The following is a 27,404-nucleotide window of genomic DNA, read 5'->3' on the forward strand; positions in this document are numbered from 1 at the left end:
TGACCCCGTTTAAGTTTTTCCTCGCTTAAAAATTTGATTTCAAAATCAATACATACATAACATGCATTTCACACATTTACTTATTAAAGTAAATGTATGCGCAGTTGACCCAGCGACGTAAGGGATGGAAGTGTCTAGACTAGACCGTTTAAAAATGCTTATTTCTGCCCCCTGAAAAACGGAAGCTTGTCGCAAAGCAGAAATCAGTTTATTTCTTCTCTACTATAGGTCTGGTTTTAGTTTCGGTTTCATTTTAATAATAGTTTTGGAGGTGGCCTAACTTAAGAATTTTTATTTTACTGTTTTGTGGTGGCAACATTAATTAGTTTCGTTATTTTGATGTTCGAGTGAGAAAGCGTATGGTATTGCGTAACGACATCAGCTATTAATCTTTAGGTTAATTAATTAATCTAGCGTAAATCACTTAATCTAACAAGTAATTTATGACACTAATGTGCAAAATAAATATAATTTAGCACTATGGTTGTTAGTTGTAAAACCGAAACTTGCAGAAATTTTTGGTTTCTACTTCAGTTTAGTTGTAATTGGGTATAATATGAAAAAAGCACAACTACTTCCACTTACTAGGAATAACATTTACCTTTTAGTTTAATTAATAAACTGAGTTTTAAATATGCTTACTAAATTCATAAACTTCGGTAAAACAACAATATAAATTATTTTCAGAGGAACTAGACTAATACAATTCCAACCTGGCGAGTAGCGACTTATAACAAGACACTTCGTTTGATGCTTTTACTTGTTGCTAGAAATCAGGTTCGCAGAAAATGCTGTTTACTAGTTAAATTTAGTAGGAATAACACGATCTGTGACGTAGGCTATAGTATACCCAATTAAAGTCATTAAAGGAAACGTCCTGCTAGGTTTATCTCTAACGTCCCAATATTATAATTATTTTCTTCGTTTGGCAATGGTAGTTATCACGTTCCTATATTTATTCTAATTGCGCCATCGAAGTATGAATGTAAAAAATTAATAACTATAAATTTAGTTTATTATTTACTATTAATGTAATATTATTGTTATTAATGTTAATTAATATGAAGTAATACATTTAAACAAATTGATAATATTAATAAATTTAATTAAATTTTCTTTTCAAAATTTATTAAACTTGTAAAAGAAAATTATAGTTTTTGGGAATATTGATAAGAATTAATAAAGGAGTTAAGAAAACCATACGTTAAAAATTCACTTTAAATAAAATTATTTGTTTTTCATAAATTTAATTTTAAAAAAAGTTGTTTTAAATAACATACATTATTTAATGATCATTTACGAAGTATTATACTCTATTAATATACTGAACTGATAAACTACTTTACTATTATACTTTTCACCATTATACTTTATAATACTTTTATACTTTAATAATATGCTGAATTAAAAGTTACATTATTACATTGAATATATATGGTAAAATAAATATTAATAATGAATTTATATCCTGTTCATTGGGGGTCGAACATACGCCGTCTTAAAACTCAATAAAAAATCTGTCAAAAATAAATTGACCAGAGCTTGTCGAAGCTTGTAAGGATAGCTCACCGATGCACGTTTTTGTATAGCTGGTCTTGGCCTACAAACCTGCTTTTATTCAGGATTTTAAACATCTCTTTTCACTATGCATTAGAGCAATTTATTTCGCGTACTTTTACTTATATTTTTCCGTATCGTTAAGAGTTTTTGGCACTGAACCACGTTAACTCGTGTCATTAATTAAAATCATTGGTGTTATTTTTTTATTCTGCAAAGTTTTAATTATATTTTTGTATTTTGTCTGAAGCCACGTGGCTGTTGGATAGAATTTCGGAATGTCTTAATGCCTGCCGCAGTAAGAATAAAATCGGCATAAAATTTTTAAAATCGATTGATATCTTTGCATTCGCTCATCGTACTTAAATTTAACGCACACCTAAAAAAAATGTCCCATGAACCACTTATTCATTCAATAAAATGACTCGCGTTTTATCTTTAAATTTTATCTATTTTACCACATTTTTATTTTTGTAGAATAATTGTTTATTCGAATGAATAAACTGCTCTTTCTTATTAATTTTACTCATAAAATTAGAGAAGTAATTCTTGTGCTACAATTGTATATTAGAATCGATTAACATTTTCTAATTAATTTTATTTATAAAAATAGCGAAGTTAATTTCCATGACGAAATGATACATTTTAATTGCTTTAATGAATTACTTTTATTTATAAAGATAGCGAAGTAATTTTTTTAAATTTTTATAGCATGATAATGAAACTGGACATAATTTCAGTGAAGTAGGTTTTGATTTCGAAAAATCAGATGAAGAGGTGTTAATTGTTTATTTTTTCTTTTCTTTGAAAATATTGTTATTAGACGTAATTATATTTAAATCAACACATTTAATTTTAACTTTAGGAGTACATCACGCAAGAATATCTTGATAGCCTGACTAAGGCATACGGGGCAGTTGCCCTGGGCCCCCAAATCAAGTTTATTTCAGGTTTCCTTCTTGAATGAACTTTTTTTGAACAAAATATCAGTACAGTGTAAAATCCGTCAGTTTTATGTTAGCTTCTTCATTCATCTATCCTATGAACACAAAAAATCTATATTTCGTAAATCCATGGCTTTCTAGGGAGGAATTCAGCTAAAATATTCGCAATGACGATGGACGCATTTGGCCAATCAAAAGTCTGATTTTTATATATAGCGATATGTTTACAAAAGTACGGGCTTCTGATTGGCTTAATTCAGATATCGTCATTGCAAAAATTAATCTGTATTCTGCCATAATGTCAGCAAGGATCTGTATTTTTCACAGCTAGTTGACAAAGTTAACAATCAGTTGTCCAATGGTTGACCGTTTTATGCATCTTTAATTCAGTTAATGAAAATAAAATAAAAAATTAATTAAAAGAACATTGCTTTACATTTTCTAATTATATATTTAAATAGCATTTTTGTCAAATTTTGACTCTTCAGATGTGTTATATCCTTTTAATGATGAACATAGAATTGTCAGAAAATCAATAAAATGTACAGAACGATATTTCGTCTGACCATTGGAGGGGAGGGGGTTATAGGTTGTAGTCAATTTTCTTGCTATACAGGTATATCTATACTGAAGTAAAAAATTCAAATGCCTCCATAAAATTCTGTTCTTCATTACTGGAGTAGTGAAGCAGAGGGGGCCGCCAAAGAAGCTTTTGCTCCCAATTAGGCTAAGTTGGGCATTCTGAGGATGACGAATTAATAGGGGACATCAAACGAACATTTCTGGAAGATGATGAACATTTAATCGGAGATCTCTCGCAATGTTTTGTGGAGGCGATTCAGGTGTTTTGAAATCTTTATAATCAAGTGGGATTTTAGGTATTCTGAAAACTGTTGCTTTCTTAATTACTAATAATAACCTATTGCTTTTTTTTAATAAGTGCCTTTTAAGTACTTTTTAAGCACTCAAAAAATATTTTTAAGCTCTATATATATTAACGAAATGCAAAATAATTTTCAAAGATGTAACTAGTTTTATTAGTTGAACTAGATTTACCATGATCATGATAAAACTAGTTTCTGGCAAAGAACTCTTTTCTTGATTAGATTAGCCATTATAAAAAGATCGAGAGATTTTTCGATCCAATTTCAGAGGGTGGAAAATGAAGCCTGAAATGGAGAATATCTTGTAAAATGCAGCAGAGTTACACATGAGAATGCTAGAAACTCACCGTACTCAGCTCAGTAGACGCACATGCTGATTCACAAGTATTGCACCAAACATGTAAAATGGTGAACGCTTTCATACGCTGTGGACCGACGGTAGGCGGAAATGGATTGTGGTTGAATGATTTGTGAAAACGTTGAATAGAACAATGTAAACACGCTTTTGCATAATACGTCGCGAAAATCGACATGGCAAAGAAAAAAAAATCTAATTTTCGGAAAGGGAAAATTAAGTATTTTTTAAAAACGCCAAATGAAGAAAGCACCTTTAAGGGCTTTTATAAAGTAAAGTCGAAAATAGGCACCTTTAAGCACTTTTTAAAAACACTACGCACCATGCAGGACCTACTAAGAAGAGTGCAGTAAGATGGTGTCACCATGCATTGAAGGGTCACGGAAACAAACACAGTTCTTTTCATTATCTAAATTTGTGAGGATGAAAAGATTTAATTCTTCCTTTTAGGGATGTTTCTTTCACAGTTGGGTTAGGCAGAGGATGTTTCACATTCTTTAAAAACCATATTGTAAAAACGTGGCCTTAAACATCGTACGATATTGTACAGTATAAAAATGGATTCCCATTCCAATATTGTCGACATCCAAAAAAGATATTGTTCGATGCTGTGATATACCGATCGATATCTCCCAGCATTTACAATGGCGGTTTGACATCGTCAACACAGGTTAATATATATAATTATGAATATAGCACATACGCTTATTGTATACATTTCCTTACATCGCTGATTTCATTTTTGAAATGGATTCTAAATATATGTACTAAAAGCGGGTATTGTTAAAATACGAACTAGAACTGATTAAAAGCACAACTCTGTTTGGCGTAACTAGATCACTTGAAAAATAAAACAATAACGAAGGCGCAACTATATCACCCATCGTTTTGTAATTTATTATCGTTTTCAAATTCGAGAAAATTAAATGATCTAGTTCATCGCTTTTAACAGGCTTACGGAACACAAATTTTACTTTTTCGTGATCGACATAGAACAATGACAGTATAAAAGGGAAAAAAAGCAGGTATAAGAAGAAATTCTTTTTTCACCAATAGATCTGCCTTTTCTAAATTTATTGCAACAAGTCCCCTCCCCCTCAAAGCATTCCATACAATTTTTTAAGTAATTTTATAGTATGCAATTATTCTTAACGCTTTTACCTAAATAATTTTTATTATTGAAATTTTTCATGCATTTTTTCATATAATTTGATGACTATGTGTGATAACAAATATGTGCTAAACTTCGTGATAAATTATGATATTTGAGTTTTTTTTTCATTTAAAAATTAGGTACAGGTATAATTAAGCACAATTAAATATACGTAAAAGAAAATATAGAAATTATTTCTAAAACAGTTCAAACTAAATATTTAAAAAATAATTTTCAGTTTCTTTTTAACACATTATAAGCGTTAAAAAAACAATTTTCTGTTTAACTCGACATATTTATTGATTAAAATTATAAAAGGGAGGTGGTGCTGTGAATTTCTTCTTTTTTTTCAACTTTTTTAACCGGCTGAACTATTTACGATCGAGAACTCGTTATGGAGAACATCAATTTAAATTAAGAAATGACAATCTCTTATCCACTTATAAGCTATTATTTATCCATAAAACATTAGTTTATTTTAGAATAAAAGCAATATCTCGAAATTACAATTTTTGAAAGTGGATCAAAGCCCCCTTTTTTTTAACAGTTGGCTAATATATTTTTTTTAAAGGAAGAAAAAAAAATCCAATTTTATTTTTACTTCTATAATTGGAAAAACTTATATTACCTCTAAAGGCTTTTTTTAAGACTTACAAAACAGCGAAATTAAATTTACATCTTATTTATCATAATTTCGTACGGTTATTTTTTTATTATCAAAATATTAGATTTAAACGTTTCATAATAAAATATTCTTCATTCTTTCCCCCCTTTTTTTAAAAAAAATAAACAAGATATGAATTTAAAAAATATATCGATATTTTGTTATTGGAGTTTCTCCAGTGAAAAGATACAGATTATTTAAACTAATTCGTGTAATAAAAGTAATAAGCTTGTCGTAATGAAATAATATTCCTACATTAAATTTTACTCTTCCCTGAAAGATTACTATTTTTAACGCGTCTTTACATTGATTTTGAATATCGCCTTTTTCCTTCATCTTTATTAACCATTAACGATCATTTCTCACCCGCCAAATTATAAGCTTTGACTCATAATTTTATTTGAAATTTAAAATTGATCGCCAATTTGAACTGAAGACAAAAAAAAAAAAAAAAAAAAAAAAAAAATAGTGCGTGCAGTCCCTCCGCGCGGAAGAAGTGAAACTTCGTAATGTGGAAATGAAAATAGGAAGGGGTAGAAATTGATTTTTAGTGAAATTATATTGTTTCTTTAAGACAAACTTTATTAACAATGCTTACAATTCACACTTGATCGCATCTTTTAATTATAATTTTCGAGTGGAGAAATATCCAAATCTGTAACATTTACAATGGGATTATGATAACTAAAGTAAGATACGAAATGCTTGAGTTCTATTTTTTCAATATTTCTTGCAAAAACTGCATGAATGGTAGTTACTCCTTTGGTTGTTGGATCATTCCTACCATTTATCTTTTCTAATCCAAATTTGTCTTTGAGGAAGGTTAATAATGTTTTAGCTTCGAGTAACGAGAAATTCACGTTAAAATCTTCTGCAAGGATCACAGGCCGCTCACAATAATCAATTTCTTCACCAGTAACGTTTGCCAGAGCTTGTAAACCTGCAGTGGATAGTGGCAATAAAGATTTTGCAATAAATAATTTAATATCCCTCATGGCTGCATTTGGTGAAATATAAATGGCAATTAGAAAAGAGAAAACTTAACAATCAATTGCTATTCACAAGAGACGTACCTTGACATAACCTTAAATTCGTCGTATTGTCCGTGGGATTGTTTTCACTCATTTTTTACAATTGTTATCCACTAAGTTTGAAAATAAAAAATACTACCCTATTAAATTGGGTATAATATAGCCTACGTCACAGGTTGTGTTGTTCCTACTAAATTTAACCCATGAACGGCATTTTCTGCGAGCCTAACTTCAAGCCACAAATAAACAAACGAAGTGTTCGATCGTTTAAATAGCTGCTCGCCAGATTTTATTGCATTATAAAGAAAAGTTATTGAAACTAAATACAACTAAATAAACAACAACAACTAAAACAAATAACAACAACTACTAATAGCAATAACCAAATAAACAACAACTAAATTCCATTCGTTTAGCATTGCGTCATATGTTGTTCCTACTAAATCGAAGTAGTTGTGTTTTTTTCAAATTATGCCCAATTATATGTGTATCAAATCAAACTAAAAAAATATTTATAGAAAAACAATACTTTTATGACTTTTATTATTTTTATGCTAGTGAGAACCAAAACACTATGGAAATGAATGAGGGAAAACTGGATCCTACCACGTGATTTCCCGGCCAATAAAAAATGTAGCGTTAAACGTTTAACGCAACCTTGTTGGAAGTCGAATAAGAAGTATCACTTCAAAATACAGTACCTGGCCAAATTATTCGTCGCTCTATGTTAAATCTTAATTATCAGATGATATGATACAGCTTTATTGTTTTTATGTGACTGTTTTGCACTTGTTTACGTTAGTGGGTTAAATGAGACGATATATAATATATAATATTTATTATATCAGGCATTATATTATATAATAATTAGACCCAATTATGAGACGCACTGTAGTTTTTTAATAATGACTCGATTTGCACGAGTTTATAGGCAATACCTTTAATACTTAAACATACATGTCATGGGTTTTTATTCAGATTTTTTATATATTTCCTATTTGCATTTATTTTTAACGTTACAATGTTAACCCATTGATACAGGAGGGTAAACAAAGGGTGTCAAAACAATACAGCTGTATAGAGTATCACCTGTATAATTATAATTTTACATAAAATCTTAGAGTGCATCTATTAATATGTCCAGGGACTGTAGATATGCTTCAGATATTTTATTGATGTAATCTCATTCATTTTGTGACATTTATTCGAATGTCATTAAAATCTTAAACAATAAATCGTACTTCCAATTCATTTGAAGAAAAGGTCAGAGTTTGAATGAATGTGAAAAAAGCTAATTAGAACAGAAAGGCGGACTCTCCTCCAACTCAGAAACATAAAAAAAGTGACTTTTCAAATGAATGAGTGATTGTCTTTAAAGCTTTAATTAAATGAACCGATTCTCTAGAGTATTTAATTTAATATTCAAATAACCCCACCGAAAAGAATAGGTTGTTCTTTTCTTCTTCCTCTCATCTCTCCGGGTTTTGATATTATCTAAAGTTAGGTCCAAAAATGCAGTAATTCAATTTATGCTTATCTGTTTTAATTTTCAAACGTTTGCGTAAAACGTTTAATCAACATGCTGTTGTTGGGAACCATAACGAAAAAAAAGAAGAAAAAGAAAGAGGAGTTAACAAATTTCGAACGCTCGGTTAATTAATATTCGGTAATTTTTGAGTCTAATTGCTCACGACACAAGAGTGCATTCTTTGCTATTGATTTATGGCGTTTCGTGATCAAATTTAGCTAGATTTAGAAAAAAAAAACCCCTTTTTTTTTAACTATTGGGATAGTAGTTTTCGACTATGTCAACCTTCTTCTATGTAAAGGTACCCCGCCATAGAATCGAGTGAACATGTCTCATATACTACTGAATTGGAATAGTATTTTTGTAGTTTTAGATACACTACAGTGCTCCCCCACCGGAATTATAGCTGTGATAGAATTCGATGAACGGATGCCACTAGTTTATTCTTTGCTGTCTTGTGGGAAGCCGGGAGAGCTGTACTAGGATCACCGTACTTTTGAGTGCTGATCATGAGACCTGTATTAAGTTCATGGTCTCTCCTGCGTAACATTTAGCGCTCGAGTGTCAGCGTTGTGCGTGATCGAGACTGAGTAGCAACGGCACAATGTCGCAAGTAGAAAGTCAACTCTTCAATGGTGACCTTCCATCGAAGTAGACGTGTTCAAATCGAAGTGGGTGTTTCTGTCAAGGTAGGCGTGTTCACATTACGTAGGAAGGTCACCCGATGTGGGGATATCGACAATGTCAACCTTCCTCTATGAAAAGGTAACCAAACACAGAATCGTGTTAACATGTCTCATATACTAGTGAATTGCAATTGTATTTTTTGTAGTAGCAGACGCACTACATAACTAATAAAATTTAATAGAATAGTAAATAATTAAATTGTTTCATTTAGATTTTAATGTGAAGAGATTATTTAATATCGTAAATTTGCATCATTATTTCCATCGACTATTTTTGTTTAGAAATATTATCAATAACTATTTATTTAAATAAAATACTTGCTAGTGTTTTGATTCTATAAATAAGTTATTCTAATGAACGGAATTCATCATGTTAATGCAGTGATTCTCAACCTTTTTTTTGTGACGGCACACTTTTAACGATTTCGAAATTTGACGGCACACAATGAAAAAAATTAGTTTAAAAGTTATTTACTTACCTATAATACACTGTGCTAAATAGTTTGTGATAATAATTTTGAATGTGAAATAAAGTACTACAAAAGCACATTTATTAAGGGATTAATTATTTCTTTCGACTAATTTTTATTAGTTATTAACAGTTATTTATGTTTTTTGCTAGTTATTAATTGTTCGCTTTTTGCTGATCATTAATTCTTGTCAACTAGTGTTTTTGCTATTAATTGTTAGCTTATTTTTTATTAGTTTTTTTATAACTTTTAATTGCATAGCTTACTTTAATGATTAGCTTTTATTTAAGTTTGAAAGTTAATATTTAGATTGCTTTCCTTTGATAATTAATAATTTTAATGATCATTAAATTTTCTACTTATTTCAACATTTTTTAAAATTGTCAACGACAATTTAAACACTTCCTTCTTATTTTAAGATTGTCAGAGACAAGACAATCGCTGACAAAGATGTTCCCGCGGTTAAAGAGTGAAAAATTATAATATATATATATATATATATATATATATATATATATATATATATATATATATATATATATATATATATATATATACACACTTTTCTTTAATTTAAACTTTACTCGTAAGTAAAAAAGCATTATAATTTTTACTGTATCATTTCTAATATTTGGCGGCCCATTTTAAGAATTTGGCGGCACACAAAAGTGCCGCGGCACAGTGGTTGAGAATCACTGTGTTAATGATTAAATGTGCCTTAATTGTGTTAATGAGTGAAACAATTTTGTACGCTTGTGAAAGCTGTGTTAAAAAAAAGGGTATTTCCCCTCATTTGCTGGAAGCCTGCCTTATAATAATAAATATTCATTCATTTTGCCTTCTTCACTTGGAATCGGATAAAAAAAAACATCACTATTAGAAAGTCTTTATTTTTCAATTGCATATCTTTTTTACTATTTATTTTCTCAAACTTTTATATCATGTATGCTAAAAACAAATGAATACATATGTTTTTCGGAAAATAATATCACATCTCAACAAAAAGTAATTAAGTTGTTTTTTAAAGGTATAATAAATAATGAATCGCAATACTTTTTATTCATTTATTTTTTTAAATAAAAAGAATTTATTTTTCATTTATATTTTTATTATTAATTTTAACATTTATATTTATACTCAGTTGTATTTAAATCTATGACAGATAATTAATTTATCAAATTAACATCCCTGTATAATAACTGCAATCATTTATGTAATATTAGGTTATAAATGCTAATTTGATATGGAATAATATATTCAATCAAAATATTAAGAGTAATTTCGTACTCATGAATACCGTTAACCAAGTGAACTTGTCCCCCTAAAATATGACTTTTCGTATATCCTGGAAAGTTCTTTCGAAATAAAAAGGAGACAATAATCTCCTTAAAATAATAATAATAATATATATATATATATATATATATTAATAAATACCAAAATTAAAATCTAGTGGTTTTTCTAATATAGACTTCTTTCCACTCCTGTGTATCATTTGACAATTAAACCGGTTTTGGGTTTTGATACCTTCCTCGGTAGAATTTGCAAACTTTCAAATTGAATTTCAGTTTTTTCATCACTGATGTAGGGTAAACTAACCAGTGAAGGAGCACTTAAGCTTCGCTTGCCTTTTAAAAAATCATATTAATTTCAAAATTAGTAATTTCAGTTAAATGACAGTATCAGCATATTTGCTACTAATTGCAAATTATGTAAAAAATTTGTAGAGAACTTACATAATATTGTTTTAAGGTTTTGGAGGTTCAAATAGCAATTAGTAAGAAGACCAAGTGAAGGAACAGCTCTTACGAGTGAATGAACATCCAGTAAAGGAACACTTAATTTCGGTTATTTTTTAATGCTCTTTGTGAATTTATAAGCCGCACAAATATTTAAAAACAAGCCTATTCATGAAATTATAACATATCAATACTTGGAAAAGACTAACTTTTTTTTTGTAATCATGAATTGAAAATTAAAGTGTCGACATATGAACACATATTGTTCATTCACTGGGAAATCTATGCGCAGTAAAGGAACATGCCTGTTCCCTCACTGGTTTGAAGTTGTTTTTCGTATTTTTAGCATTCTTTTGATACGGAACATCACTAAAGGTACAAGAAATTTAAAGTTTATCTTTCATTTTCAGTAACTTAGGAAAAAAAAACCAGTAAAGGAACACTTGCTCCTTCACTGGTTTTTCATCGTTTGGTGAACCAGTGAATAAACACCCCCTTATCTCAGTACTTTATAATGTTATGATGCTTAAAAAAAAAAAAAAAACGCAACTTCAATAACTATATGTTGAATTCGCTTTTTCACAGTGAGAAAAATAAAACTATTACATGCAATTAATTCCACCTCAAACATATAAATACAAACACTCACCTTATAATTTTTTCAAAGAAACAAGGTGTTGCAGAGATAAATAACAAATTCAAAATTTTTTCCAGAGAAATCTATTTGACCAGGTGATCCAAAACATTGCAGCCTATTGTTTGGCAGTAAGCTATTGTTACCAATCAATCTAAAGAAAAAGTTTCAAATTCTTATTTTTAATCAATATATATGAAATGTTCCTTCACTGGTTGGTTTACCCTATTAATTTTTAATCCCTTAACTGTCTTGACTTGTGTTCATTTGTTTTGATTAAGTACTCTGTTCTGATTGTGAAGTGAATTCTATTTTTTTCAGTGTATTCTATTTTGATCTTGTATACTGTTCTGACTTCATCTTTTACAAATATTCTAAATCAGAGTGGGTAGCCAAAACGTTCACCAAAAAATAAGCACCTTTTAAGCACTCTACACGTTATCAAAATAATTTTCGAAGACTTCACATGATCACGATGAAAATAAGTTTCTGACAAAGAACTCTTTTTCTTGATTATATTAGTCATTAAAAAAAGAGAGATTTTTCGGAATCAATTTGAGAGGGAATGAAATTGGAGGAGAATATGATGATGCAAAATGCAGCACACATGAGAAGGCAATAAACCCAGCTCAGTATTGTCTCGCAAGTATTTTATCAAAAATGATGGCATACGCTGTGGATTGTGGTTGAATGAATTGTGAAAACGTTGAATAGTGACGCTTTTGCATAATACATAGTGAAAATTGACACGGTAAAGAAAAAATCTCATTTTGGAAAAGGGAACATTAAGTATTTTTTTTAAAAACATCTCAGGGGATGGCTTCCACGCTTCGGTAGCAAAGCGACGAGCTCTTTACGGTAGAACAGTTTAACGAGGACCGATACCGCGCACCCTACACAGGCCGATCAAAGTGGTCACCCACCCGCTTACTGACCGAAGCTAGTGATGCTTGTGATTCATAAAGACACAAAACAATAATGACACGTTTTATTAACATTTATTGAATATATATATATATTTCTTTATTTATCCATAAATGTATACATATATAATTATGTATGTATATATTCCATATCACCAGCCACATTTATCTCAAAGCAAATATTTGTACATTTTTCATTAAAGCAACATGTATATATTTCTGTTATGAACACACTCAGGGAATATATGATATGACTACAGTTAGGTGAAGACGTTAGCTTTCAAAACCAGCACTTTTTTTTTGTGCGGTGTTTTTTCGTCTTTGTTTAGCCGCTTCCCTGAATATTCCGAATTAACTCGGGTATGCATATATTGCAAATATTTATTATGCCGAGAAAACTCGGGCATAGCAGAATGTGTCAGTTCGTTTTGTTTTATCACGTTTTTACTCGGCTGGAAGCAAAAAGAAAAGAAACCTGTTGTGATTGGAAGTGTGCCAAGGTTTGTTTGGGAGTTTTGCTGTTGGTTTGCGGGACTGCACACGTGCTTTGTGCGATTGTTTATACGATGGTTACTGAATTTATATTGAAAAAAAGTAAAGAAAAAAAATCACTTCACATTGTATGGAAAGTATCACTTTTTGTTGTTTTAAAAACTATCCTACAATGACTCATATTTAAATTTTTTCCCCTTGATCCCTCGGGACAGTAAACTGATGGCGAATTAAATGTTTTTTACTCATAAAAAAATTTAAAAATTCAACTTAAAACTTGTGTATTGTGTTTTGTTTCAGTTCCTTGTATTTATTAATGAAATAAAAAAATAGGTTGATTTTATGCATTTTCTTTTCTTGAAAAAAATTGGTAAGGATGATTTGATTGGAAAAATTGATTTTGGAAGATTTGTTCGAGAGAAATTTTTATCCAGCAATCCACTGTTTAGGAGAATTTTAGTCGAACAACCAACTGTTTCGAATTAATTTCGTCAAACAATCTGCTATGTAGCAGAAATTCTGTCAAGCAATCCAGTATGTAGAGGAAATTTTGTCAAACAATTAGGTATGTAGCAGACATTTTGTCAAACAATCCAGTATGTAGCAGAAATTCTGTCAAGCAATCCGGTATGTAGCAGACATTTTGTCAAACAATCCATAGCTTAGTTATGTGAAATTTTGTGAATGTTTAGGGGAAATTTAATAAGATTCCTCTCATTTGGCAGAAGAATTCTCTTCTTGCTATAAGTTATACTTTTCTATGCAATGTCTTAAGTTACTCAGCAACGTCTGTCAACAAAAGTCTCCCAGACACAGCTCTATTGTCAACCCAAAACGATTTTTAATTTATCATTTTGACGAATTATATTAATAAAGATGCATTTGAGGATTACATTGGTGCAAACGCTTTTATTTTTCAAAAGTAATCTCAAATGCTTTAACGAAAGACGTTTTCAGTGTCTCCAACAAAATATTAGAAATGTAGAGGTGGTTTTGAAATCCAACGTCTATTTTCAAAATGATATGATTCATACCTTTGGTTCACAATGACAAGAATTCAATGAAAGATGATTTTAATGACTAAAATGGATTCTTTTAATCCATTTACTATAAAGGGCAGTATTTATAGTAAACAAAAAAATTCTGTGAAGTATGAATTATAGATTGGATCAAGAAATAATCACCCCAGGCAATGTATTCATAATAATTCTTTATCAATTTAATTTATACTTCTTTTTTGTGACATTAGTTAATATTGTATTTTTAGCAATAAATGGTTCGGTATAAATAGCGTTGTTTTCATCATAATAATTTGTTATTAATTCAACCACCATTACGGCTCAGTATGAAACTTTTATTTTATTTTAAATCCATAGTTGTTTATTAAATCTATAGTTGTTTAATTTTAATTTAGTAGTATGAAGAAGATATTACCTAAATTCAAAAAATAAAATTAGGAATGAGTTACATAAAAATATAGGATAAAAGAAATTTTTATTTTGAAAATTTATTTCCTAAGGAAACGTTACCTCAAAATTTGGCAATATCGTTTTTCCTCGTTAAGACTCCTTTGTGTACAATTAATTCAGCGATTTCTTTAATTTTTGTACACAGAATTAAAATTGCTAGATATTTCATTGATATCACGACTCTTTCTTTCACGGAATAACTTATTTGCTTTAAAATTTTGATACAACAGCAGGATTTCGTAGGAACTTTTTTTTTTCCAACAAGCTATAGGATCAAATTTGAAACTAATGTCAGGCGTTTTAGACAATAGAAAAATAGTTTCAGGACTGAAAAAGACATTATTTTCTGAAATAAAGAAAAAATCTTCAATTATTTTTTTAATATTTAATATTAGCACGAAAAATATTAAGTTATACTTTAATTAATTTATATTTTAGCATTATGTCTTATAATAAGTGCAATTTTTTTTTTTACTAGAATAAAAAGAGCATCATTTCCTTAAAAACATTGTGGGAGAAAAATTTATACATCCAGAATTTAGTTTCAAAATGATTTGACACAATTTTAGAAAACTTGTGCAACGGTATTGTTTTCAAATTTTCACGATACATCATTTTTCAAATGCAATATTTTTTCAAAAAAATGTTGTCTTAACACTAAACATACCAACACTTAATCTATTTCTACCATAGCCGGTCAAATAACCGGACTTAATATTTCTTCATTGAATATATGAAATAGGGATGTTAGGAAGGTAATAAACTGAAAAAAACTTTATTATAATTAAACAAAAATTGAATAGTGCCCATTTTTATGTATTACAAACACAAAGAATAAGCATTTTTAATTCGTTGCTCAACTCATTTTCTGCATATACAGGGTGTTTCCATTATACATTTTCCGCAAACATATTTCCTCGAATTATTGTTGTTTCTGTAATTCTCATTATTATAATTATAAGAATATATAAGAATTATAATTCTTATAATTAATATTATTTCTTCTAAGAACTTGCGCTGCCTCGATTGTTTAGACATTTTTCTGGGTAAAAACTAACAGGTAGTTAGAAATGAAGTAAAGCTATCCAAATAAAATATAAGCTATTTACCAAAATATTTAGTTTCTTTCACAAAAACGCCGATCTAAAATTTTAGGCTCTTTCTTGAAATTTGAATTCACAGTTATTCTGATTGAACTCACTACTCAACAGTCTTTGCAGAAATGTGCAACTCATCGAATGCAATACGCTGAACACGCATGACATAGTCTTTTCTGATTCGATAACCTTATAAAGCAATACATTGTTCTCCCGGTCAAATGACCGATTGTGGTAGAAATAGGTATACGACACGTACTATTCGAAACAAACAAAATACAATAATAATAGATTATTAACTGTATATAATTGTTTGAAAAAGTCATGAAGTCAAAGGTGCAAAAGCGATAAGATGATAAGCGCATTTTCGATGCAAAAGTTCTTAAACGGTCATTTGACTGGTATGTTTGGTGTTAAGGTAATGGTGCATTGGTAATTCCAATAAATATTCTTTCAGCAACCAGTTTCTATTTTCTCAAATGACTAGTATTTCAATCTGTCTTCAAGTGACACAAATTTTTTGAATATAAAATATCATAATTTTTAAACATTTGATAGTGACAGGTACATTACAGATAATTTTCAACAGTTCATATAAAATTTTATAGTGATACAATAAACTATATATAATAAAAACCAACATTATTGTTAAAAATAAAACAAACAAAATAAATACTGTGTTTGTTTTCCAAAAGCTTATGTTTTGTTTTTTCATATCATTTCCAGAAATTAAGTATTTTTTTTTTGCAGCATTACAAATAAATAAATAAATTTTGATGAAACGCATAAGATGACTAAAATAATATCCAAAAAATTTTTTTTTCTAGGCATATTTGTTTTTCTAGAAATAGAAAGTCAAATCATAGAAAATAAAAATAAATTTACTATGATTTTCTTTTCCTCATTTCATTATTATATATTTTTAATTCTTACATTCATATATGATAATAGGTCATTTTAAGACGTGTACACTAAAGGGGTGTTCGATATGTAATTGTTTCCGAATTTTTTTTTATAAATTTAAACTCTCAAGTACAAAATGAAAAATGTTTTTAAAATTCTCGAAAATAATGATTTATGAATATACTTTTTTAACAGTTTGATTCAAGAGGTTTATGAGAAGGTGGCAAAATATTTATATTCTTTATGCATGACACAGCTACAATATTTATACAAAATCTCTTAAGGCAAAAATGACACATTTATTAAAGCTTTTATAAGTTGAAGTACACTCCCCCTTCCCCATATCATTAGACGCACTGCAAAACATGGCCCTATACAGCTTTATTGTTTTTACTCGGATGATTTGCATTTCTTTACACTCCTGTATCAATGGGTTAACATTGTAACGTTAAAAATAAATACACATAAGAAGTCTATAGGAAAATCTCCCGAATGACATGTATGTTTAAATATAAAAATATTGTATATAAACTAGTGCAAATCCTGTAATGATTACAGTGTTTAATAATATAATGCATTCTTGATATCATAAATATTGACGTAATATATTCTTTAAATTATCTAATCGTCGAATTTATATATATATATATCGTCTCATTTAACCCATTGATAGAGTAACGTAAACAAGTGCAAACCGCGTAATCACAATAAAGCTGTATAGTATAGGCTGATTATACATGGAATCTTATGGAGGGGCTCATAATTTGTATAGGGAGTGTATACTGTTAGTCGGGGGAGCGTCTCTTTTAATAATGATACAGGTAACCATTTACAAGGATTCATGTGAAATTTTAATCTACTTTTCATGAGAATTTTTAACAAGCAATCCACTGTTCAGGTAAAATTTTTTTATCAAAATATAGGGGTGGAATTTCATCGAATAATCCATCCACTGTTCAGATGAATCTTGATCAGTTCTCATTCTTTACCAACATTTGTAAAAGAATAATTTAAAATCATGTTAAGCATCATTTAGAAAAGACAATTTCAAAATGATGAGTCGGCATGGTAAAATATTTCACTTTCAGAGGTCCTCAATGGATATTTTCAGAAGTCATGAAATCAGAAAATGAATGCTCAGATGAAAATTATTTTTTTGAAAACCTTGTAGGAGGGTGGAAAACAGTGTGAAAGAGGTTTATTGTATGAAATGAAAGAGAGAACACTTTGTTTCATTCACTTAAATCAATCGATTTTAATTCTAAGGAAAAGCTCTTTCCTTTATACTCGTGCATTCAATTCGGTTCGAAGTTTTGGGTGATTCACGTCCAATAATTATCCGAAAAATGTCAATCTGATTCGAATATCAAAATTATCATTAAATCGTTGAGAGTACTCGGTTGCCCAAAGTACGTACATTAGTTTTATTAACAGGCTGAAGAAAGATTCAGTAGTGTATGCAGTGCAGCAAATAATGTTTTTATTTTATTTTATAACCGTCGTTGAACTGCCGACCCATTTTTGGGACTCATGTTCAGCAACGTAGCCATGTCATTTTAAAGACAAGGGAACTCCAGGATAAAATATTGGGAGAAATTTGCCCCCGGGAAGGACTTCTTGATGGAAATAACCCGTATTTGCGTTACATGGAGAGGAAGACCACGAGAACATCCTGGCAAGGGGACTCTAGGTACGTCTACCACAGAGGATATTTCACGTCAGCACTGTGGTCGGTGCAAGCCCTCATCGGGGTTCGAACCGGGTTGACCTCATTGGAAGGCCATCTCAGCTCTGTCAACATAATAGAAAAAAAATCCAAGGTATGAAGCAAAAATAAGTCTAATGGAGAATGAACAGTTCACTTCAATCGCTTGAACAACAGACCATATTATTAGACGCGCTATATAATATTCTATATAAAATCTTAATTATCATCCATACAGCTGTATTGTTTTTACTCTGATGAAACAGGTTTGCACTTGTTTATGCTCGCGTATCAATGGGTTAACATTGTTATACAATAAATACACATAGGAAGTCCATAAAAAATCTCCCGGATAAAACCCCACGACATGTTTGTTTCAATAAAAAAGTATTGCCTATAAACGCGTGCAAATCATGTCATTATTAAAACACTACAGTGTGTGTCATCATTGGGTCTAATTCTTATAATATATTGATGCAGTAAAGATTCTATATTGCATAATATATCGTCTAATTCACTTTAGGGTCGAATTTATATAATACATTGTCTAATTCAATGAATTGATACACGAACGTAAACAGGTGCAAACCGGTCTCATAAAAACAATACAGCTGTACAGTATCACCTGGTAAATAGGATTTTACATAGAATATTATAGATTGCTTCTAATAATTGGGTGAGGGACAGTATAAATCAACAACAGTGAACAGCGGAATGTAAACTGTCATTAAAAAACATAATTAATTATAATTTGACTAAATTTCTAAACAATAACTTTAATAAATATAGTTGAGAAAACAGAAGGTTCATTTTTCACGAAGACAGCCTACAGCAATATTTATTTAAAATTAAAAAAATAAATATGTCATGACAATACTTAAGATGCAACTGAATAAAAGCACGTTTTTTCGTACTTGTTGAAAACATAATAATGGAAATATTTTTCTTTTGTTCTGACTGAAATATTTAAATACTTTTTGCGTTTTAACTTTTTCCCTTTTTTGGACAGTTTATGCACCAACTCTCTCAAACGAACGCCTTAAGTTGGCGAAACAATACTCAGAGAAGTGGGGGAAATCATAGGGGTCTCAGAGCAAATTTAAAAAAAAATGTTGGCAGTCACAAAAAAAAAAACTTTAAAATCTTATTATCCTTCGATCATTTGAAGATAACTTTTTTTCCCTCGTCTTATTAAAATATCTTATCCCGGGGGCAAGAGTCTTTACTATAAAGCGATTGCAATTTTCCATTTTTATTCGAATAAGGGGCAGACAAAAGAAAACTGTTGGGAATGGAATTATAAAAAAGCTCTCGAAAGATTATACTTTGCTACTTTTTTTACAGCAAGGGGGATTTAAAGAGCGTTAAAAAAGAGCACACAAAATTGATTTCAGTATAAACAACTATCAACCGTGACAGAATAGAATAAAGTAAAATATTATTTTACCTGACATAAAGAGGAAAAAAAAAAACTTTAAAATTTTCTTTGCACTCGCGAAGCGTTAGCGCCATAAGATTTTAACATTTCGGAAAAGTTTGGTGGGTGTAGTTTTGACTAGTTACAACAACCGCTAATAAATATTATTTTCATTCTTGTCATGACGGGCATATAAATGAGCACCTAAAATTATTGTGGCATTTTAGCTGTACTAGCTAGCATACAGCACCCGGCCAAATCACTAGACGCACTCTAAGATTATATCCAGAATCTTATCTGGCTTTAACAGGTCTGCACTTGTTTAAGCTCCTGCATCAATGGGTTCACATTGTAAAGCAATACGTTAAAAATAAATACACATAGGAAGTACATGAAAAATCTCCCGAATAAACACCCATGACATGTATGTCTAAATATAAAAGTATGGCCTATATACATGTCATTATTAAAACACTACAGTGCGGTCAATAATTGGCTCTGATTATTATAATATACTCATATAATGATTGATATAATAAATATTCTATGTTTATATAATATATCGTCTCGTTTATTCAATTGTCGAATTTATATTATAGATCGTCTCATTTAACCCATTGATACGCGAACGTAACTAACCCATTGACACACGAAGTGCAAACCGGTTTCAGTCGCGCAAAAACAATAAAGCTGTATAGAGTATCACCTGATAACTGAGATTCTACATAGAATCTTAGAGTACGTCTAATAATTTAGTCAGGGGCTGTATATTCTTCATTAGAAAAAAAAAATGTTAAGAAACAAAACGAAAATAGTCTTAAGAAAACAAGGTGATCCTCAGAGCAATAAATCTTTACCTTTAGAGTCCAGACTCTTAAACGAATACATAAAACTTACGAAGATGCCTTTAAAAGAACTCTTTTACTTTTTGCAAGTTTCCAGGAGGCCTCTAAGCCTAAGCGGTCTTGCCATTCAATCTGTTGCGTAGAGGGTTCGAATCCCGCTATTTTATCCCTTAAATTCTTCATCAGCTATAATTCTTTCACCAGGTGTTGGCCCCCACCTACTCGGACGCAGAGTTCATTTCTGCTGGGGAGTAACAGGAGAAACGTCTCCGAGCTTGAAAGTGAGACCAAACAGTGAAATCTTTTTCATCTGCTATTAAACCTTTCGATACCCTAGCTAATAAAATATATTTTAAATTCTTCTCCAGAAAAACACTCTAAAGAGAGGAATATCATCCAATTTAGGAATTATTTAATGCACACTAATTGTCATACCATCGCCCAATAGCAGCCTTTATCCAAGTACCACGTGATGGAGAACAAACTATAACAGGATTTGATTGACGTCAGGGACTCCATAGACAGTATTGTCGCACTTTACAACAAGGTAATCAGAATCAGCTCCCTAGCGACCACCACTAAGGGTCCCATACGATGGAATCATTCTATCCCACTCTAATCGATTGAGTTGATATTGCAGGGCAGACAGGGATAGCCTGGTTGGTAGGGAGATCATGGGTTCGACTGATGCACGTTCAATCTGTTGGGTCACAAACTCCCCCATGTTTCTTAAACAAATCTCTGGGGGTACAGGAACTCTTCTGGACTGGGATCAAAATGACAGGAATACGGAGTTGAAAATGGGTTGTCGTAAATACAGTTGTTGAAAGATGGTTATAAAATAAGATAAGATATCGTCTTTCACTAACTGGCATTATTGATCTTTAATGCAACAGGTTGCTTCTTCAAAATGAATTGCAAAATAATATTAGATAAGCCAAGAAAGCTAAGAAACTATTTTAAAAATATGTGTGCAAAGGCTGTTTCATTAGATTCTTAAAATGAACTCACCCTAACTTAAAAGTAGTGAGCTCACTATTAAACTGCGCTAATGGCGCTTAAAACTTAATTAGATATTGAAATAAAATTCTAAACAAAAGCCATGCACATGCCATGACGTTTCTCAGTAGTCTCTTCGTAAATATAATAGGTTACCCTCTCCGTCACCATGGTTACGAAAATCATTGTTTTTCACCAGGTCAGTCTATAACCCTCTTCTTACTGAAATATACTGGCTTGAAAAGAAATGCAAAATTTTCGTAACCATGGGAGCGGAGAGGGGAAAAAGTGTCGAAAGTAATTTAGAAAAAAAATAAGTAATTTTGTGGCGTCCATTCTAATTGCAATTACATTCTAAAAATTTCACATAAGTTAATTAACTCACTGACTGATTGGCACGCAACGTTTCAGTCATGTCTTGTTCTATGATGGAATCGGTATCACACTCAATAACCTAGAATTTCAAATCTCCTTTCGCTTCCAAACATTAAAGAAGCGAGGTCTTGTTCTTAAAAAAAAAGAACATCAAAAATTCTCCAAGTTTTATTTTATTATGAAATGTAGCAAATAGTGTACTGTCGCGCAATAGCAAAATCAACGTAGGCAACAAAAATATTCAAAATTGAGATTTTTATAGACAGTCCCTGGCCCCCCATTATGAGACCCACTCTAAGATTCTATGTCAAATTATAATTACTCAGGTGATACAGCTTCATTGTTTTTACTCGAATGGCATTTGTTCACGGCTCCTGCATCAAAAATAAATACAAATAGGAAGCATACGAAAAAATCTCCGGAATAACAACCCATGACATGCATGTTTAAGTATAAAAGTATTGCCTATAAACTCGTGCAGAACATGTCATTATTAAAAAACTACATTGGGCTAATTATTATAATATTCTCATATGATGCCTGATATAATAAATAGTCTATATTTATATAATATATTGTCTCATTTATCCTCTCGTCAAGTTTATATTATGTGTTGTCTATTTTAACCTATTGATATACTAACGTAAACAAGTGCAAACCAGTTTCATCCACGTACAAGCACTAAAGCAGTATAGGTGTCACGTGTATAATTAAGATTATACATAGAATCTTGCAGTGCGTCTCCTAATATGGCCAGGAGCTGTATTTGGCATTTTTGTATGCTACACATTTGCTAAAAAACGATTTTTCATAAATGATGTTTCATAAATGACACTTCATAGATGACGTTTTCATGTTTTCATAAATAAATAATATTTTTCATCAGTTTCTAAAAAATTCTATTTTAGCATCGATAGAAAGATAATACTTTTCCTGAAATACATCGTGAAGCGATTGTTTTTTTTTTCAATTGCAGAAAAGTGGGCTTGCATTTTATAAGTATTGCGATTATTTGTGAAACTGTTATTGCAAAATACGTCTAGTTATTTCCTAAAAGATCTGGTTTAAAGCAGCGCTCAAGAATAATGGAATTACGATGAAGTACAAACATATTTTAAAAAAAGTTAACGATATCACTTAAGATACTTATTTAAGGTTTTCTTGGCTTGTATTGTAATCTTACAAAATAGAAAACTGTTTGCTCTGGTATATATTAATGCCTTGACCGAAAAACTTGAACAAAATAATTAATTGTAGTAAGTAAGCATTCTAAAGTGACGATGTCAAATTAAAAACACCCTATTAAAGTAATTAATTATTCCGTATAAGCTTGGTAAACACTGATGTAAGGGAGTCATTAATTCCAGCAAACGCGATGAAAATTTCCAAAATTTAAGGTTTTTCTTACAAAATTAAAAAAAAAAGAAGGTGTCATTGAGTTCCATTAAAATGCCGCTTAATAAACATTATAAAGGAAATGTAATAAATAAGAATCGACTCTAAATGAGTCAAATAGAGTGGATTTCATAAGTTTCTGGAATTTCCACTACACAACATATTATTGTTTACATAGAAAATACATTCCTGAAAGAAAAAATGTGGCTTAACATTTTATTACTCTTCTTTTATAAAATGCTAACACTAGAATAGATATTGAACAATTTATTCTTCAGTTCATACTAATTATGTGAGTGGTAATGTTGCTTTAGTATTTAAAACTTTGAAAAAAATGATATAACACTCCCCGGCTATAGACGCACTCTAAGATTCTATGTCAAATTATGTATATCAGGTGATACAGCTTCATTGTCTTTACTCGGATGATTTGCATTTCTTGACGCTCCTGTATCAATGGGTAGACATTCTAATGCAATACGTTAAAAATAAATATACATAGGAAGTCTATAAAAAATATGCCAAATAAAAACCCATGACATGTATGCTTAACTATAAACGCGTGCAAAACATGTCATTATTAAAAAACTACAGCGTGTCTCATCATTGGATCTCATTATTATAATATACTAATATAACGCTTTATGCAATAAATATTCTTTATTTATATCGTCTCATTTATCCTATCGTCGATTTTATATTATCTATCATCTCATTTAACCCATTGATACGTAAGCAAGTGCAAACAGTCACTCAAAAACACGAAAGCTGTATTTGCATAGAATTTTATACTGCGTCTAATAATTTGGACAGGGTCTGTAAGACTCTGAAGTATAATCTAAAGCAAATTTGGGTTACTAAATAATGTTTTTTTTCTGAAAGTAAAGAATGAGTATATATATATACATGCTTTCTTTTTACAAAAGTATACTATTTCAAATTGTATTATTAAAATAAAATTAACTTGAATTTTTATAAAGGCAAAACATTTTGTTTCAAATTAATTTATATCTCACTTTATAATAACTGCTTTGTTTTTTTTAATGATATTTTAAGCGCACTATCGTTAAGGCATTTTAAAAGTAACACAACATTTTATAAAAAAGAGAATGTCAGTAGATGAATCAGACACGTATATTCAACAAAAGCTACAGGATGGTGCAAAAAACAAGTGTTCTTGATCGGAAGCAAAACGGGTGGAACAAATTGTATTATATTCTTGTCATCTATCTTGATAAATCGTCTCAGGCATGTTCAGACAAAGAAGAATATATTTTCTTTAACGAAAACTATTAGCTGTTATTGGATGCGAGTCTATGCTATTGTCTAGGCAATAATTAAGAATAGAGAATAAAACAGATTTTCGTATTCTGTTTTTTGTTCATACCTTTTGAGTGCCTCCGTTCCTTTAAATCGAATCCCATTTTCAGGATATACTATTACGAAAATGCGATTCTATTGCAATGTTTTAAACTTTATTTGAGTCGAGTCTTGTTCAAAAAATTCTGTTTTCTTCTAATTGATACCTTTTACTTTATAAGCTGTGTTGTGCTTTTGCTAAAATCCCTAAATCGAATCCCATTTTCAGGATATACTATAGAGAAAACGGAATTAGATTCAAAACTTAAGTCTTAAACTTATTTGACTTAAAATTATAACTTGTTTCACTCGTGTTTTGTTCATAAGGTTTGTATACTTCAAACTGATACCCTTTACTGCATAAATTGTTCGAGCTAAAATCTCTAAATCGAATCTTATTTTCAGGATATAGTATTAGAAAAATGGGATTCGATTGCAATGTGCTAAACTTACTGGACTGGTCAAAATGTTAGTTTTCTTCTTACAGATACTGCCTGAAATACGTTCAGTTCTTACTAAAATCTCTAAATCAAATTTCATTCAAAGGATCAGAAAAATTCGATGACAATGTCCCAAACTGATTTGGTTCGTTGCCCTGTTCAGATATGTTCTCACTGATACCCTTCAGTGACCATAATTGCTTTCAGTTCTAACTAAAATCTCTAAATCGAATCCCATATAATCCGTAGAAAAAAATGAGACTCGATTGTCTGATTCGATTCTGGTCTATGAAGTATGGCAGCATATCTGACAGCCGTTTTAAATAAAGGGAATGAAAACATAATGAGACATTAAATGCAGATACTTTACTATGTTATTTAAAATGGTTTTTATACAGGGTTATTCAGTGCAGCAGTGGCGGAATCAGAAGCATTGTACTTCGCTGGAGATACAGTCCCAGGCCATACTATTAGACGCACAATAAGATTCTATGTAAATCTTAATTATCAGGTCATACTATACAGTTTTATTGTTCTTACACAGATGAAACCGGTTTACATTTGCTTAAGCTCCTGCATCAATGGGTTTACATTGTTATGCAATACTATAAAAAGAAATACAAATAGGAAGTATATAAAAAATCTCCTGAATAAAAACCCATTACTTGTATGTTTAAATATAAAACTATTGCCTATAAACTCGTGCAAATCATGTCATTATTAAGACACTACAATGCGTTTCATCATTTGAGCTCATTATTTTAATAGACTATAATTTCTGATATAATAATAATTACTCTATATTTACATAATATATCGTCTCATTTATCCAATCGTGTAATTTACATTATATATCGTCTAATTTTGCTTATTGATACATGAACGTAAACATCCGCAAACCGCTTAAAAAGAATAAAGCTGTATAGTATCACCTGATCATTAAGATTTTGCATAGAATCTTATAGTACATCTAATAATTGGGACAGGGACTGCAGATGTGTCCTTTCGTGCAATGGTACTTTTATCTAAATTACCTTAAATTTTTGAATTTTAATAACTATTAACAAACGAACCTTGCATTCAGTTAGGCTCAAAAACAGCTGTTTTATAGTAGTCGACAATAATTGTTCAAAAATATGAGGTCATTTAGATAAATACATCAAAAAGGAAAGCCTCCCTAACAGCCTAGTTTATTAGCCGCTGTACTGAATCATCCTGTATAGAGAGTTTTTGTACCATCCTGAGCGAACATTTTGATGCAATGAGAATGCTTCCTTAGGAATGACTCGGCATGAAAATAGTTCCAAAAAAGCTGGGTTCGAGATGATGGAAGCAAACAATGCAAGTTAACATACACACACAGGAATGTTAATACTAGAATGAGTTTTGATCCCAAATGGCAAATAAATTAAGTTCAGGCTTTTTTTTTTCTGGACTATTAACAGAGCTAGACGCTATTATTATATTTTTTGTTTGTTTGTTTTAAAAATAAGAAAGTGTTGATCCCTGCGTTGGAGAGTAGCCTTCAGAAACATGCAAAAGCATACCTTCCAGTTACAGTTAAAGTGACGCAGCTGTGTTATCGGATTGGTTGCTCAAAGGGTCGGTCAGCGGATCATCCGAATTGAGAAATGTGACTTTATGAGCTTCCCCTTCGTCAGGACTCATCGAATCACCTGTTTCATTGATGAGGAGCTTGTAAGGAAGTTGTTCACCGCGCATGTCGCATATAACATTGGTGAGAGCCATGATATAGTTTTTGGCCAGAGTAAGGGTTTCTATCTTGGAGAGTTTTCGTTCCCTGGACACATGGGGAATAACTTCTCTGAGAGCTTGAAAAGCATCGTTCAGACTGTGCATGCGCATTCGTTCTCGTTCGTTGCTCTCTAGCCTGCGCAAATTGCGCTCACGAGCACTCAGAGTGTTTCGCTTCCGGCGACTGCTGTTGGCACCGGATTTTTTCTGCTGCTTAGACGTTTTGGCGGTGTCGTCGGAGCTTGAATCTGTCATGTCGCTTCCTTGGGAGTTGTGGTCATCTTGTTGTGCGATAGCCAGTCTTTTGGAGCCATGCATAGTGTTGGAGCTGCTTCTGCGACGGACGGTAATCTTGTTTGAATTTGGCGAGTGGGGTAGGGAAGGTTCAACAGTTGGAGTCAGTATCTCGTTATCCAACGATGGCCAAGCAACATTTGAAATGGGAGCCTGGTTGCTGTCCATGTCGTCGATGGATTTGACCATAACCTATTGTATAACATAATTTTTATAAGTATATAGCATAAAATAGAACCAACAAAAATTATCTCAGGTAAAATCAAATATATATTAAAATTCCAGAAATAT

General features: G+C 30.8%; 1 protein-coding gene across 5 annotated transcripts in view; it reads right to left on the reverse strand.

The window, feature by feature from the left end:
* Positions 1–27,404, reverse strand: part of LOC107454023 (uncharacterized) — a 229,318-nt gene that overhangs the window by 12,374 nt on the left and 189,540 nt on the right. For 4 of the 5 annotated variants that reach the window (XM_087153189.1, XM_016071066.4, XM_071178161.2 and 1 more), the window contains one exon: positions 14,303–27,305. The exons of the other annotated variant lie outside the window; for it this stretch is intronic. In XM_087153189.1, coding sequence (XP_087009315.1) covers positions 26,625–27,302 — 678 coding nt within the window. In that variant the 5' untranslated portion in view covers positions 27,303–27,305 and the 3' untranslated portion in view covers positions 14,303–26,624. Of the gene's footprint in view, positions 1–14,302; positions 27,306–27,404 lie in introns of those variants that run through there. 5 annotated transcript variants of the gene reach the window in all.

The sequence above is a fragment of the Parasteatoda tepidariorum genome, chromosome 1 (genome assembly GCF_982258835.1).
Source record: "Parasteatoda tepidariorum strain Cologne lab strain chromosome 1, Ptep-v5.0, whole genome shotgun sequence".
In the NCBI taxonomy this organism is placed as follows: Eukaryota; Metazoa; Arthropoda; class Arachnida; order Araneae; family Theridiidae; genus Parasteatoda; species Parasteatoda tepidariorum.